Here is a 17,872-nt window from a genome sequence, read left to right as displayed (position 1 = left end):
AATTAGAGGTTGCATGTAAAAGGGAGGGGAATTTGATTTGATTCTTAAGCCAGCTATAGATGATTTTCTGTGGTTGCACAAAAGAAAATCACTATTTTTCCCCATCAATGCAGTTAGTGATGATCAGGGGAATTCCTCCCGCATCACTATTGTTTTCTGCTGGCAGAAAGCCTTTTCGGCCGGCAGAACACAGTGATTACTGCTGTTATAGCTTCCAGCAGCAATCACATGCAAAAAATTCAACAGGCTGGTTGTACTGAGGTCCATCGATGGATCGACTTCAGTACAACCAACCTAGCTATAGATGGATCGATTCACAACCAGTCTTTACTGATCTGGCTGAGATTTGATCCATCTATGGCTGGCTTTGGACAGCTGTCACCTGAACAGGTGTGGCAATTGGTGTCAGCCTCTTTGCAGTTAATTGTACAGTAAATACAGTGAAGCTCAGAGGGTGGGAGAAAGAAGCAGCACAAGGAGCCAATTGGTTGTGTGCTGCTTCTTTTTTGTTTGTTTAATCACAGGGTGGAGGTGGGGAGGAGACCTGTAAGTAAAAAAGTAAAACTGCAGCAAAGAAAAATCAGGTCCCCTCCCATGCTAGACAAGGCTGTGTGGTGGGGCTGAGCTGTATAAACCTCAGCATTGGATGGACAAAAATACAAATCTATGGCAGGTAAAAGAGCTGTTTCGTGTGTGTATTTAGCTGTTTGCCTGTAGTTCAGCCTTAGGCTTCATACACAGGCGTATCTGTCTGTACACCCATGCAAAGGGTCATATTTACTTGTCCGGGATGCGCAGGGGTTCTGATCCCGTGTATCAGACCTGCATGAATTTGCACTGATGTGCTTAAAGTTTTGTGAAGGTCAGAGGAGTCAGTCGCCTGTCATTGATTTCATCAGGCTACCTGCATGGGTCTGCATTAAACATCTGTGCATCCTGCATCATTGAAAATGACCCTTCTCATGGGTGTATGGATAGGTATGCCACTGCGAATGAGGCCTTAAAATACCATTTATAATTCAAAGGAAAATCCGCCGTGTGAAACAGACAGCCTTTCCCAAATGGAGCCTTAATAATTGAAAATACAGTATCTCTGATAATTTCCCTTTTAATGTACATGTGAAAAAAAAACATTATACACCTCCGTAAATAGTATTTAATAATGGCTATTAGTTACTTAACATGCACCAGTTTGATTTATGTTTCCTGGCGCCTTTTCCTCAATTAGAGTAATATGCGGTGTTCAAACATTGACAAGTTTAAAAGTACTGGCCATAAAAGAGCAAAACTCCTTTTGCTTTCAGCAACCTGCACACACCCAAATAATTTGGAAAAGGTTCTAAGATCTTTCTTGGTAAAGAGATAATTCTTCCTCTTTGAAATCTTCAATGTCTGCCGCTCATTGTACCCTTTAGGCTTTTCTGTGTGTAACTGTGATGGAGTATAAATCAGATCAAATGTAACTTGGGGTTCTCTGATATGCTGGAATGTCTATCGTTTATCTGTGGCACACCTTTTTCATGTCAGAATTCTGTAAAAAATGGAAATGTTATGTATTATTGAACAGAAGTAAAAATCTATATGCATGAGGTTAAACTACTAGCTGTGAACACCCAAAAAAGTGTATCTCTATCCAAAAAATAGTTTTTGTTTAGGATGGTGTAGGAAATGGTTAGAACCTCTTTTGCAGTCTTTGGCCCCATTTGAGATATTTTACCCCACTTCCTGTCTGGGTGACATTGTTGTCCCTCTAACAGCTATAAAGTGGCATCTTTCTTTTCTGTTTAAAGCAGATCTTCACCCTTTGTGTAGCGTGTGTGTGCGTGGGGGGGGGGGGGGGGCGTGCATATCCCAGGAAGCACCAGAAGCACTAAGCTCATTCCATTCTCTAAGGGATCAGGAGGGAGGGCCTAGTGGCAAATTATCAGGAAGAGCTGGCACTCTCCTAATGACATCACAGGGAAACAGGGTGGCAAGGGACTGAAGCACCAACTGCAGAGAAGAGGACCTCATCCAGACAATGCTGGATCCACTGGGTGAGTATTTGAATTGAGGACAACCCATCATCATGTAAGCAGGGGAAAATAAATGTAATAGTGGAAGGGTGAAGTTTCCTCTTTAACTGGTGTAGCACTGGTGTAGCACCCTCTAGTGTGTGCTACTAGTAGTGAGAGTAACTGAAAGCATATTCTGGCCCAGGGATAATCCTGAGTCACTGAATCTGGGTCAGGGTTATTGGAAGCCAGGGCTGGATGAATCCTGGCAGCTCTCCAGTGCCTCACCTCTTTTTAGAATGTTGGAGAATGTTCTGGAACTAGTGGGCGCAGGTGAGGATGAGCTGCCTTGAATATTTAGAGGCCTTTAGCCAGTCCCCAGGTTGGGGGCCTGGCAAGGAGCTTAAAAAACCTTTAAATAGACATGGGCCATGTCAGCAGGGGAGTCGAGTAGAATATGGAGAAGCAGTGCTGAGTGAGGCTGTCAGAGAGGGATCCCTGTCAGAGAAGGGTTTAACCTTGGGCTGGAGCTTTGGAGGCTGGCCTGGAAGGATCCTATCACAGGAAGCAGTTGGAAGGATTCATGCCGGACTGGCAACAGGAAAGAGCAAGGAGAGACCGTTAGTAGATCAGAACGGTGCAGGGACAAGATGAGGGGAGAGACTGTCAGCTGTAACAGTGCTCTCTTAAAGACCACGGTGTGCCAAGTCTTCATCTAACCTTACCCTGAGGAATCCCCATGTGTGTGTGTACCAGTCAGAAGGACTAGGGGAAGCAAGCAGCCAGGCAGGCTAGCATTGTCTGCAGTGGTAGAACTGGGCTCAGTATCTACAGGAAAGCAGAAGGAGATGCTGTTCACTCTACATGTCCTACCTTTTCCAAAGAGGGACGGAAAGTTCCTGGCCTGTAATGGGCTGTTGCTGAATTAACAAAGAGACTGTTAATTCCATCCAGAGTGATCAGCAGGTGCTGTACATAGTGAATCAAGTTTGTGCAGGAGGAAGGAAGAAGAGGATTTCTTTGTAAATAGGGAGGAATTTGTCCCCTTTTGTTCTACGTTTTGGACATTTTCAAATTGGGCATCCCATAATTCCCTACCCCATCCAAGATATCATCCTCTAATAAAAAAAACAAGAACTGTTTATTGTGTTTGAAGGAATGAATGAAATGCTGTGTGACTGGCTGTGCAGCAGTGGGGACCCGGACATCAGCAACCCCTACGGGGGTAGTGCTACACAACTTTTTGCATGTTTCTGTATTAAAGACACCACCAACACTTCTGGCTTATGTTTTTATAGTTTCTCAACTGATTATACTTTAATCATACAAACTTTACTAAATTATTTTGTAATAAATACTGCTTATAGTCTCTGATTAGGTCTCTCCTTTCAACACTTTCATAATTTGCCAGTTGTAATATCGTTATTCTGTGTACGCTATATTGCAGAGGCTAAATCTATTATATAACATTGCAGAGGTAATTCAACTAAATAAATAAATACATGATATGTATTTATGTAAGTGAAAAATCCACTTTATGAATACTCAATAATAAATATATCAATCAAGCATTTAAAGTTAATAGCACCAGGGATTGTTAATACAGGGAATGTCCGATGGGGGGGATCAGGAAGAAGTTGTCCCCCCCCCCCACTGGAGCAATTGGGCCATGCTTCATAGGGTTTTTTTTTTTTTTTGCCTTCCTCTGAATCAAATATTAATAAAGGATTGTGTATATGGAAGTTTTCAATTTATTCATATTTTTTTTGGTTGAACTAAATGGACTTGTTTTTTTTAACCTGACCAACTATGTAATTATGTAAACATAAAGTGTAAATTGCCTAAAGTGCTTTTAAAGGCAGAAGGTCTTTTACCTTAATGCATTCTGTGCATTAAGATAAACAAACTTTCTGTGTGCAGCAGCCTCCCTAAATGCTTGCTTTAGCTCCATCACGATCCAGCAATGTGCACAAGAGCCTCGACTCTCCAAGAGCTCTCCCTCCTCGTTGGCTAAGACAACAGTGGGCGCCATTGGCTCCTGCTGCTGTCAATCACAGCCAGTGAGTCAATGAGGAGAGAAAGAGGGCAGGGCTGAGCCATGACTCTGTGTGTGTGTATGGACACAGGGCAGCTGCTCTGGAGCAATCCTAATTGGGTGCCCACATAGCAAGCTGCTTGCTGTGGGGGCACTCAGCAGGAGAGAGGTGCTAGGAGCGCCGGTTATAGACCTGAGAAGAGGAGGATCCGAGCTGCACTGGGAAAAAAACACAGAGCAGGTAAGTATAACATGTTTGGTATTTTTATTTTTATTTTAAAAGCCAAGCCTTTTATATCATTTTAATCATCCATAGTATACAAACATAATTCACAAAGTTCCATACACCAGTTCCCCATACACTGAACACATTTTTTCTATATAAAAAAATAAGAATGCTATTAGGTCATTTCCTGTGCTGGTTTGATTAAAAATACTGCATTTTGCCAGTAGATGGGATTAAAGAAGAGCTCCAGGCTCCATCAGAAAAAAATTAAAAGGCAGCAGCTACAAATACTGTAGCTACTGACTTTTAACATTAGGACACTTACCTGTCCAGGAATCCAGCAGTGTCTTCACCCAAGCCAATTTTTTCAATCACCTCTCGGGTGCTGCTGCTGCCATTTCAGGTAAAGGAAACCGGCAGTGAAGCCTTGCGGCTTCACAACTGGTTCCCTACTGCGCGTGCATAAAGCCTGCTGCATTTGTTAATTGCCTGGCGGTGGGGGAAAGGAGGAGGGGGGTTGAACTTTCGGATGACATCGCAATGGCAAAGTCACCCAGAAGCGTCTGGTTTTGACAGGTGCCGCTCCCCCCTCCCCCCGTAAGGTGCCAAATGTGACAGCGGAGGGTTGGAGGTGGCAAAAAAGCAGGGTTTCCCCTTTTGTCATAGGACATTCCTATGATACTTAGCTCCATCTACTGGCCATATGTGGTCAGGGCCGTCTTTAATGCAGGGCAAAATGGGCAGCTGCCCTGGGCCCAGTCATTGTTGTGGGGCCCAAAGCAGCTCCCCCTTGAGCCCCCACTGCCTGCAAATAGGTAATAAATGGATTTTGGAGGGCCCAAGAAAATATTTTCCCAGGGTCCAGTCAATATTAAAGACGGCCCTGTATGTGGTATTTTTCATTTTAACCACTTCCTGTCTGTAGGACGTCATATGACGTCCTGGACTTTGAGTGGTGATATCTGAATGATGCCTGCAGCTACAGGCATCATTCAGATATCATTCTGTTCCCCTGGTGATTCCCTGCACAGTAAAAACAATCACAGTGGCTGTTTTTACAGGAGGGTTATCCCCTCCAGTGAATCCGCTGGTGGTGGAAGTTTACCATAGAGCTGCTTGAGGACCAGATGTCCCCGGCTATCTCTATGACTCTTGGAGGTCAGGTGCAACATTATGATGTCACTTTAGGCCCCAGCAGATGTAAACACGGCCATGTTTTCGGGTTGGAAAGGCAGAGATCATTTATTTATTTTTATTTTTTTATCCCAGGCTTTCCAGCCTAGAGGAGAGATGTGGGTCTTATAGACCCCAGATCTCTCTGTAAAGAGGACCTGTCATGCCCTATTACTCTCACAAGGAATGTTTACATTCCTTGTATTAAGAATAAAAGTGATAAAAAATAAAATAAAATTAAAGAGAAAGTGTAAAAATAAAAAAAATAAAATAAACAATAAGAAAAAAATAAATAAAGTGCCCCTGTCCCTGTGTGTTCGCACGCAGAAGCAGACGCATACGTACATCTCGCCTGCATATGTAAACGGCATTCAAAGCACACATGTGAGGTATTGCCGCGATCGTTGGAGCAAGAGCAATAATTCTAGCACAAAACCTCCTCTGTAACTCTAAGCAGGTAACCTGTGAAAATTTGTGAAGCATAGCCTATGGAGATTTTTATGTACCAAAGTTTGACGCCATTCCACGAGTGTGCAAACTTTTAAAGCGGGACATGTTAGGTATCTATTTACTCAGTATGACATCATCTTTCACATTATACAAAAATTTCTGTCATCTGCTCCGTGTGCCCGCATATCATCCCATCCGTTTGCGGATGATATGTGGACATAATGTAAGTATATGGCATTGCGGATGTCAGCGGATGACACCGCTGACATCCGATTTTCCTTCCTTTCCGTTTTTTACATGGAAGGAAAAATGGGGTTCTGTTCCATTCGTAAAAACGGAACATAACTGAAAGGAGGAAAATCGGGTGTCAGCGGATGGTATTCCGCTGACATCCGCAATGCCATTCACTTACATTATGTCCGCAAATCATCCGCAAACGGATGGGATGATTTGCGGACACACGGAGCGGCCGTGTGAAAGGACCCTTAGTGTTTTATTGTTTTTTTTTTAATACATTAAACAGTTTTTGTTTCCCCAAAAGTTCACGTTTTCAAAATTTCTGCGCAAATACCACGTGACATAAAAGGTTGCAATGACTGCCATTTTATTCCCTAGGATCTCTGCTAAAAAACAGCATATATAATGTTTGGGGGTTCAAAATAATTTTCTAGTTAAAAAAATGATGGTTCTTACATGTAGGAAAGGAGTGCCAGAATTGGCTTGGACAGGAAGTGGTTAAATCAATGAATCAAATGAAATACTATTGACCAGTAAAGGAAGCAGCCTAATAAAATTAGCTTTTTGCCCCATTCACACAGAATGAATGTACTTGCACTTTCACTGGGCTAAATGCTATGGGAATTTTTTTTATAAATACCACCAAAAGTGTGTCCTTTATTCCCAAGGAAGTCACAGTCAGATGGAAACAGACTAACCAGAAATGTCAGCCTCCTTCGTTAAAAGAAGGTCTGACAATGCTTGTCAAATGCACAATGCATTCCATCATGCAAAAGTGAAACCAAGGAGAGAGATCCACATAGCATAATACTGTTTTAAAAAATACAATAAAAGCAGGGATAAGAAAAACATACAGTATTCTCAGCCCAGCACTCAGGTAAACCAACATTGTAACCCATACACTCAGCAATCATTTCACCACAGATAGCATGCATGCGTGCAGCTATAACAGGTTGTTACGAGTGTGACTCCCTTGGGAATAGAAGTCTAGCACAACTTTGTGGAGTGTTTTGTGCATGTGTATGGATTTCCCTGATCTCACACTGTTTTTTTTTAACACATTTATTCTGTTTTTTTTTTAATTTTAAATAATCATATATAAATGATAATATTATATGAATAATATATGAAGATATCAATAATATATAATATTATTTTAAATAATAATCATAATATATCAATAATATATGAATATATGCAGTTTGACTATAATTATATGTGGTGGCTGCATTTGTTTTCTTTTTTCAGTTTTTGTTCCTTTATTTTAATTTTATGATCCTACCAGTAACAGTTTCTGTCCTAGGGTGACAATGCTTAACCACTTAAGCCCCGGAAGATTTTACCCCCTTCCTGACCAGGGCCTATTTTGCGATTCGGCACTGCGTTGCTTTAACGGACAATTGCGTGGTCATGCGACGCCATACCTAAACAAATTTCACGTCCTTTTTTTCCCACAAACAGAGCTTTCTTTTGGTGGTATTTGATCACCTGTGCGATTTTTTGATCATGCGCTATAAACAAAAAAAGAGCATCAATTTTGCAAAAATAACAATATTTTTCACATTTTTTTATATGAAATTTCCCCCAAAAAAATGTAAAAATCAAAATTTTTTAACATTTTAGGCCAATTTGTTTTCTGCTACATATGTTTGGTAAAAAAAATAGCAAAACGCGTATTTTGATTGGTTTGCACAAAAGTTATTGCATTTACTAACTAAGGGAAAGATTTTTGTAATTTTTGTTGTTTTTTTTAACGAGTAATGGCGGCGTTCTGCAAATTTTTTTGCGGGGCTGCAACATTGCGGCGGACAGATCGGACCCTTGACTGACATTTTTGACACTTTTAGGTTTACCAGTGACATTACTACGGTAATCAGTACTATACATATGCACTGTTACTGTAAAAATGACACTGGGAGGGAAGGGGTTAACTTTATTGGAGAGGGAGGGGTTAAGTGTGTCCCTAGGGGCGTGTTTCTAACTGTGATTGGATGTGGCTACTTGTGTAAGAACAGAGATCAACGGTCCTACATAGTAGAACCGTATGATCTCAATTCTTACACAGGGGAGAATGACAGGTGGCTGTGTTTACATTAGCCGCCTGCCTTTCTCCCGCTCTAACGGACGATCGTGAGTGCACACGCGTGGGGGGGTCCGTGAGCGAGCGGGAGCGCGCCTTCGGCGGCACGCGCTTGCTCCCCAGAGCCTCACAGGCTAGCGACGTAGACCTACGCCACTTTGCCTGTGAGGGGCTGACTGCCGACGTAGATCTACGTTAGGCAGTCGGCAAGTTTAACAAAGCATATCATTTAGGAGCAATGTTGACACTATAAGGCAGGATAAGATTTTTGGCAGGTATTTTTTGCCATTCTCAAACAAATATAACAAATTGCCTGCAAACTCTATAATTCCACTTTTTTCGGACATTTTTTTTCTTATTTGGAGCTTGTGTACAGTGGGATGGTATGCATTGGAGAGAAACCACTAGTGTGTGTCCTAATCATTAATACACACAGAAACCATTGTCAACAGATTTTTATTCTCTTTCTTCAAATGTATTGCATTAATGCAGTGTGTAGAATGTTCCGCTAATCATACTGAGAACATTTACCATCAAATCAGATGATCGCAATTCAATGTGACAGTAAGATGACAGCATGAGATTGTTCTCCTTCTTCTGCTCATCATACTGAACATTCCTTCATCACTGAAATGTTGAACATTTGTACATGAAAGAATAAAAATTGAAGACATTTGGGTTTTTTCCCTGTGTAATCTAAAATTCTTGGATGTGCCCTTTGCATTGTTTAGGGCTATGAGTAGACTTATATATCCTTATTAAAACTGAGTGATTCTCTTTAACACTTTAGTGTTCATCAAAAACTGGGAGAGGCAGTCATTGGCTTTGATGGCAGGTCAGTTTTTAAAGTTCTTAAAGCTGTAGTTGTTCTGGCTTTAAGAGGAACCCCCCCAAAAAAAACTATAAAACAAAATAGTGTGTGTGTGTGGTTGGCTCACAGACCCCACAACCACAGGGCTGGGGGGGGTCACCATGTTTTAACACATCAGCGTGGCTCTTCCCCCCTGGCCTGCCACAGTGCTCTGTCCTGCCACTGCGGAGTGATAGCAGACCAGAACAGAGCAGTAGACAATGGGCAGGTTACAGCATCAGGCTCTCTCCTGTCTACTCCAAAAAAGATATGTGCTATACAGCACCCTCCTCCCACGCTCAGAACCCGGTCCTCAGGCTGCCTCAATCCCGGGAACTCGTGCTAAAACTTGGCATCCATTATGGCTAGGCTTTGCTGCCCCTTACGACCAGGGCGGTCGACCAAGCACTGTAATACAAAAACAAAGAAAGGGCGCACCAGCCTAGCGCATTATCCTCAGCGAGTTTATTAGATAAAAGTTAAAATCAGCTACTCACAAACATTCGTGAAGTACAAACACATCATTCGTGCAGTACAAACACATCTCTCCTGTCTAGCCTGCCACAGTGCCCTGCAAGGTGCTGGGCAGGCTATTTTGGGGTCGAAAGTGCATGGCCACAGTGTGCACCCCAATCTGGCCCTTGTAAATAATGCAGTTAGTGCCGGTGCGCTGATCGACGGGCTGTCACTGATGGGATGGTGTCACCTGTCTGGCGGGTGTCACCCAGGTGCGGTCTGCACCCTCATAGCAATGCCACTTGTGACAGGAAGAGCAGGGATGTTCACAAGGACAGTGAAGATCTGACAGAGGTTCTAGCCCTTCCCAGCTGTATCACAACATTTCACAACAGTGCCTTGAAAAAGTATTCATATCCCTTGAAATTTTCCACATTTTGTCATGTTACAACCAAAACAAACATTGTTTCTTTCAACAATGGCTTCCTTAATGCCACTCTTCCATAAAGGCCAGATTTGTGGAGTGCACGGCTAATAGTTGTCCTGTGGACAGATTCTCCCACCTGAGCTGTGGATCTCGGCAGCTCCTCCAGACTAACCATGGGTCTCTTGGCTGCTTCTCTAATTAATGCTTTCCTTGCCTGTAAGTTTAGGTGGATGGCCATGTCTTGGTAGGTTTGCAGTTGTGCCATATTCTTTCCATTTTCGGATGACTGATTGAACAGTGCCCTGTGAGATGTTCAAAGCTTGGGATATATCTTTATCCCTGACCTGTCTGGGGTGTTCCTTGGCCTTCACGATGCTGTTTGTTCACTAAGGTTCTCTAACAAATCCTTGAGGGCTTCACAGAACAGTTGTATTTATCCAGAGATTAAATTACACCCAGATGGACTCTATTTACTAATTAGTTGACTTCTGAAGGCAATTGGTTACACCAGGTTTTAGTTAGGGGTATCAGAGTAAAGGGGGCTGAATACAAATGCACGCCACACTTTTCACATATTTATTTGTAAAAAATTTTGAAAACCATTTTTCATTTTCCTTCCACTTCACAATTATGTGCCACTTTGTGTTGGTCTATCACATAAAATCCCAATAAAATACATTTCCCTTTTTGGTTTTACCATGACAAAATGCAGAAAATTTCAAGGGGTATGAATACTTTTTCAAGGCACTGTATGTGTTATGAGTCTCCCACTAATTGTAATGTATATACACAGTGTCAGAGGAACTCCATTTGAGCACACTATATTTTCTCCAATGCCAGTAGTCATGCACTAATAGGTTTCAGGGTGAGCGGCCCATTTAGGGGTTACATTTAAAGTATATCTAGACCTAAGTGATAAATAGTGTAGTTTACCAGTCCTTAACCACTTGCCGACCGCCGCAAGTACATATCTTGCGGCGGTCAGCCCCTCACAGGCAAAGTGACGTACCGGTACGTCACTAGCCTGTGAGGCTCTGGGGAGCGAACCACCCCCCCCCCCCGCGCGTGTGAGTGGCGGACCCGATGTCCGCCGCTCACGCATGATCGTCCGTGACAGCGGGAGAAAGGCGGGCAGCTAGTGTAAACAAGCCGCCTGTCATTCTCCCCTGTGTAGGAACAGTGATCATACGGGTTCTACTATGTAGGACCGTTGATCATTGTTCCTACACCTCAAGCCACAGCCAATCACAGTTAATATCATGCCCCTAGGGACACACACAGCCCCTCCCTCTCAAATAAAGTTTACCCCTTCACTACCAGTGTCATTTTATAGTAACAGTGCATATGTATAGCACTGATTACTGTAGTAATGTCACTGGTAACCCCAAAAGTGTCAAAAATGTCAGTCAAGGGTCCGATCTGTCCGCCGCAATGTCGCAGTACCGCAAAAAAAATCGCAGATCGCCGCCATTACGCGTTAAAAAAAACAACAACAAAAATGACAAAAATCTTTCCCTTTGTTAGTAAACGCAATAACTTTTGCACAAACCAATCAAAATACGCTTTTTGCGATTTTTTTTTTTACCAAACATATGTAGCATAAAACAAATTGGCCGAAAATGTTAAAAAATTTTTACATTTTTTTTGGGAATTTCATATAAAAAAATGTGAAAAATATTCTTATTTTTGCAAAATTGACACTCTTTTTTTGTTTATAGCGCATGATCAAAAAATCAAACAGGTGATCAAATACCACCAAAGAAAGCTCTGTTTGTGGGAAAAAAAGGACGTCAAATTCGTTTTGGTACAGCGTCGCACGACCGCGCAATTGTCCGTTAAAGTCACGCAGTGCCGAATCGCAAAATACCCCCTGGTCAGGATTTTTATGCGAACTGCAAATCACCTTCTCCCTTTGTTATGGAGATGAGAAGATGTGGGGAGGCTTGTACTCTAAATCAGAAGAACAGTGTAGGTAGACGAAGCTGCTCTTCCGTGGACACAGTACAGTAAGAATTTGTTTATACTTGTGGTTGGGGGATAGTAACAACATGCATTTGAGCCTCGTTTTTAATGCCTCCCACCTTTCCCCCCTAAAGCAGAACTCAACTGGGTCTGATCACCAAAAATTAGAAATGCTATTTAATTGATTTTAACTCACCCAATTATCCATGTCTTCATGCTTTATTGTGTTGAGAAACCACTTTGAAAAACAGCCCCCTAGCATTTCTATCTGAGACCATCTTGAGTAAAGGCAGATGAATAATGTAACATTTCCTTCCTGGGATCCATCTGTCTTTAGTTCAGACATGCAGGCAGGAGGATTTGCTTAGCTGAGAAAGCCCCTCTCAAATAAAAGAACAAAATCCCTTTGAAGACTCCTGGTATGAATTACATCATTTTCCCTAGGCCTGAAACCAGGAAGCAAAGTGGTTGTAAACCTCAGTCATGAAATCTGAAAGCACGAATATCTGTAGTGTTTACTTGTCTATCTCCAAAGCTCTAAGTGCCTGTTCTCTCTGGTGCTTCCTTTCTCTGTTATCAGCAGTTGTCACTTTTGACAAGTTTTCCTGACACATAAGATACATTTGTGATGGGAAAGAGATCTCACCACACAGCTTGTCTATTCAGAACACAGCTCTTCACACTGTCAAACAGTACGTTCCTGTGCTATGTGTGAAGGGCGGTGTGTCTCTTGCCTCCAATCAGCTCTCACACAGTGTTACTGCAGCCTATCCGCCCCATCCTCTGTGCTCCTGACAGATGAAGAAGGATTTTATCTAAATTCAGCACTTTTGAGGATGTAGAAATATTTGTTTAATCTCTGTGTATCATCTTAGGCCAGTCACTTCACTGGGTATATGTGAGGGTTTACAACCACTTTAAGAAAGAAGTATAAAAAAAGGTTAAAACAAGTAAATAAACAGTATTATTCCTTCCTATTTAGTTACTATTGCTAGTAGCATAAGGATTAAAAATAATAGTGATTAGGAAAGTTTAGTTCCAGTCAATCAAAAGTGCATCAAATTTAAAGCAGTGCTTCTGAAATAAAGTGGCAAACAAAGTTTATCCGAAAATAAAAGTGGTCTGTGCTTCTCCGAATTGGTCACACTGTGTGCCTCCACTCTCCCCTAGCAGGATTCACACTCATCCGCAGGACTGGACCACTTGTAACAAGTAGGTCACCAGCACAGTATCAATTTCCTCTCAATTCCAATCACTAAATCTCCCAGGACATCATCCTGATGACATCCTGGATGTGATGAAACTTATAGAGGTAGGATTTCCGGTGCTGACATCACTTACGCTATTTGGAACACTCGCTGGCTCCAGATTGGCATGGAGCCGTGCCGGTTCCTGAACAGAGTATCTGCAGATCTTGACTAGGATATAAAAGATGATTTTGTCTCTATAACTGCTTGACCCTTATTTCTTTACCCATGTAAAACACCAGACACCATAACTGGAGTTTAATGGCCAAAGCAGCCTTTTATTAAACCAAATTGTATAAATAAAATTTATAAATCATACAAGCAATACAATCATACATTCTGAAATCTGGAGCCCCAAGGTCCTTGTAGGCACCACTACTTCACGTACCTGCTTAACCAAACTTAGGCCTCCAGCCACAAGACACCGACTTGGAGACAACACCACTATTAGCAGATACAACCCAGACAAACCACAAGGAAGACGTACCCAAGACGGGTCCCTACCAATTTTCATTTATCAAATAAAGCACATACAAGGACCTTTTACCCTGCCAGCTGCCATGACATACTATCAAGGGAAACAGCCCAAAATTACATAAGAAAGTAACCACCAAACAAAAGGGGAGGGAGGGTGGGAAGTTGTTTCAACATCGTCTCTCTCATGATTGAAGAACTCACCAGGATCCTCCTACTGTTTGACCCCTAAAGCCCCATCTGTTCCCTACACTCCACCAATCCAGTAAGTGTCCCTTTACTATTTACTTTAAACCCTCCTTAAATTACTACTCCAAACCCCCTTTTAACCCTGTCATGTCGGCCCTCCGTCTAGGTTTTCTTTTTTCTTTACTCCGGGCCTTGCTTTCCGGGTGCCAAGGGAGGCACCTTATTATATGAGTGTAGAAATGTTTATTGTTTCTAGGGCTTAACATTAATAAAGCACATCATAGTATTATATTTCCCTGATCTGCTTTTTTATAATACATGGAAATGGAGCACTTTATCCTGATGGTGTCCTGGGAGGATTAGTGATCAGGATTGAGAGGAATTTTATACTGTGCTGGTGACCTACGTGTTACAAGTGGTCTACTCCTGCCACTGAGTGTGAACCCTGGTGGAAGCACACGGTGTGACAAGTCCACTGAGACGCACGGAGCCCTTTTCTTTTTGGATTAACTTAGGCACTTTATTTCAGAAGCACTGCTTTTTTTATTGTATTTTTGCACGTAGTATTGGGACTTATTGCTCTTTATGTGACTACAATTTATTATTCATATAGAATACAAAAGTGTTAACACTTCATGATTATATGTATTTGTGTTTATGTATTTTGCACCTATTGACTTTATGAAGAGAGTTTTTAGTGCAGCTCAGCTTTCGACACGTATAAATTTACACCAAGTTGGATATTCTTTAGCACTTGGTTCTGACTGAGCAGCAGCTTTTAGGGTTGAAGGTAGTAGTTTTTATTCATGCAATTTGCTTTTAGATTCAAGAAGAGATTGCAAAGCACAGGCAAAGCAAATTCAAAATAACATGTAGATGAAAGAAAGCTTGCAGCTCGATCTTCCGCAATTAATAAATGTATTAATCCAGGTGTGGTACAAAATAATACAGGGCTTACGCGTTTCAGCATGTAGCCTTAATTATAGCCATGAAGGCTATGATTAAGGCTACACGCTGAAATGCGTAAGCCCTGTATTATTTTTTACCACACCTGGATTAATAAATGTATTAGTTGCGAAAGATCTAATAAATGTATTAGTTGCAGAAGATTGAGCTTCCGGCTCTCTTTCATCTACATGTTTGCTCGGGTGCTAGGAGGGCACTACAAGCCAGTGCACCGACCATTCAAACACCCTCTAAAAAGCAATCCAGTGTGAATCACTGTACTGCATACTAGATTATAATGCCTTTACTTTCCAGGTACGAAAAAAAAAAAAAAAACTACAGATTTCACTTCCTCTTTAAAGGCAGAGAGTTTTTTTTTTTTTTTTGTTTGTCTTAACCTTCCTAGCGGTATTCCCGAGTGTGACTCGGGGTAAGATTTTAGAGCCAAAAGCAGTAACCCCGAGTCACACTCGGGGTAGCGCTAGGAAGATCGCTGGATGCTTTTCTCCGGGATCCAGCGAAGTATCCCGGCGGTGTGCGGTGGCGGAGCTTCCTCTCGATTGTCTGCGAGCCCCGGCTTCCGTCTCCGGCGACGTGACGTCCGCCGAGGGGTGGAACCGGTGGCAAATTCGAATGTAAAACACACCAAACACACTGATACCGTTCAAAATAAAAAAAAAATCACATTACATTGCCCCCCAGTGCCATTTCCTGCAGTTTTACTGTACTTTTTATGTAAATATATGTATATATATATATATATATATATATATACAGTATATATATATATATATACATATATATATATATATATATATATATATATATATATATATATATATATGTACATATATATATATATATATATATATATATATATACACACGTATATATATATATACACACGTATATATATATATATATATATCCATAATTCTTGTGAATGAGCAGCCCAAACCAACTGTATACATATTATATATATATATATATATATATATATATATATATATATATATATATATATATATATATATAATATATGTATACAAACATATATATAATATATATATAATAAATGTATACAGTTGGTTTGGGCTGCTCATTCACATGAATTACATGCAAAATAATGGTACCGCTTTCAGCACCTAAAATCCAAAAGAATCATACAGCCAGGGAGGTTAATGCATTCTATGCATTAAGATGAAAAAAAAAACCTTCTGTGTGCAGCAGCCCTCCTCAACCCCCCCCCCCTAATATTTACCTGTGCCCCATCTTGATCCAACAATGTTGCGGTAGTGTCTCGGCTGCCTGGGACTCCCCTCCTAATTGGCTGAGACAGCAGCGTGGTGCCATTGGCTGCTGTCAATCAAAGGCAGTCAGACAATGAGAAGAGAAAGGGGGGCAAGGCCGGGCGTGGCTCCGTGTCTGAATGGACACATGGATCTGTGATTTGGCTTGGGTGCCCCCATAGCAAACTGCTTATTGTGGAGGCTCTAGGCAGGAGGGAGGGGCCAGTAGAGCACCAAAGAGGGACCCGAGAAGAGGAGGATCCAGGCTGTTCTGTGCGAAACCAACTGCACATAGGAAGTAAGTATAACATGTTTTTTGTTTTTAACTAAAAAAAAAAAAAAATAGACTTCACAAATCCCTTTTAGGTAAAAAACGTTCTGCATGCAGCTCTACCGACCCCCCCCCCCCTTCCCGCCTGTCCTTATATTTACCTGAACCTGATCTTGATCCAGCGATGTGCATCTCTCAGCCTTCTCCCTCCTCACTGGCTCCTACTGTTGTCAGTCACAGCCAGCCAGTCACAGCCAGTGAGGACACAGCAGGGCTCTGGAGCAAGCTCACACCAGTGCCTCCAGAGCAAGTGGCTTGCTCTGGGCGCATGCAGCGGAGGGGAGGAGCCAGGAGCACTGGTGGGGGACCCGAGAAGAGGAGGATCAGGGTTGCTCTGTGGAAAATCATTACACGGAGAAGGAAAGTATAAGGCCCCGTTCACACCGGGGTGACGCTACTTCGCACCGCGACCTCGGAGCGGCCGCCACGGACTTCATAACATTGAAGTCTATGGCGGTCGCCTCCTGGTCGCCCCAAAGAAGCTCCAGACCCTTTTTCTAAGTCGGAGCGACTTGTGTCGCTCCTATTAGAACGGGTCCGCAGCTTCCCTATGGGAGGCGACCTGCGGCGACCTGTGAGGCCACCAGGTCGCCTCACAGGTCGCCTCAGTGTGAACCGGGGCTCAGTTTCTTATTTTGAAAAACAAATTGAGAACTTCCAATTATGTTAGGATCATAGGTCAACCCATCACATATTATGCTTTGTATTATGTAGCAGTATTTCACTCTCTCCAAAAGTATTCATGCTAATTTCATTTTTTATTTTCCACCAGACTGGACAGTTTTTTGGAGAAATAGAAGGTGCTGTGATGAATAAATTGCTAACAATGGGCTCCTTTAAAAGGTAAGCATTGACATATTTTATGGAAAAAAAAATGAAGTGGGTGTTCTGCGTTAAAGAGATTCTCTTTGTCCATCTAGTAGATATTCAATTCTTTTGTACATTTATTTTTTAGATATATATATATATATATGTGTACACACCAAATATATTCAAAGCAATGAAAACTTTGAATCAGTTTCTTTTACATTGTGATTCTTACAAATGTGGAATGAGCTAACTGATCAAATCAGGGATTTCTTTAATTGAACTGGCAGGCAGCTCTCGGGCCAGGTCAGACGGGTAGCATTTTAGAGAAAGTACAACTATAATTCTTAGGAATTCTGTAAAAAATTAGAAAATGTGTATTTTAGAAGATCTGCATCCAATAATGTAATTGCTTACAGATTCATTATTGAAGTTTAAACAGCTACATTTAGACTTAGCCAATAAACTGCAGTATTCACTAAGAATTGATTACCAGACAATTCTTTCATTAGTTGGGTGGGTAAGTAAATTTTGTCAATACATTGAAAAATGTACAATGACCAGCCATAAAATTATAACTACCCATCCAATATTGAGCAAGCTGCCGAAACAGCCCTGACCCATTGAGGCATGGAGCACACTAGACCTCTGAAGGTATGCTGTAAAATCTGACTTCATGCCTTCAGTACAGATCCTTTAC

At 41.7% G+C, this 17,872-nt stretch overlaps 1 protein-coding gene across 4 annotated transcripts in view; it reads left to right on the top strand.

Annotated features, from left to right (window-relative positions):
- The window catches only part of CACNA2D3 (calcium voltage-gated channel auxiliary subunit alpha2delta 3), a 1,429,924-nt gene that overhangs the window by 1,324,371 nt on the left and 87,681 nt on the right, over positions 1–17,872 (top strand). For all 4 annotated transcript variants that reach the window (XM_082265096.1, XM_082265095.1, XM_082265094.1 and 1 more), the window contains one exon: positions 17,138–17,208. In XM_082265096.1, the coding sequence (XP_082121222.1) occupies positions 17,138–17,208 (71 nt within the window). The remainder of the gene's footprint in view (positions 1–17,137; positions 17,209–17,872) is intronic.

Source organism: Pelophylax lessonae (assembly GCF_965119305.1).
Source record: "Pelophylax lessonae genome assembly, chromosome: 8".
NCBI lineage: Eukaryota > Metazoa > Chordata > Amphibia > Anura > Ranidae > Pelophylax > Pelophylax lessonae.
Note: the sequence above shows the minus strand (reverse complement) of the source record. Positions and strands in the feature narration are given on the sequence as shown.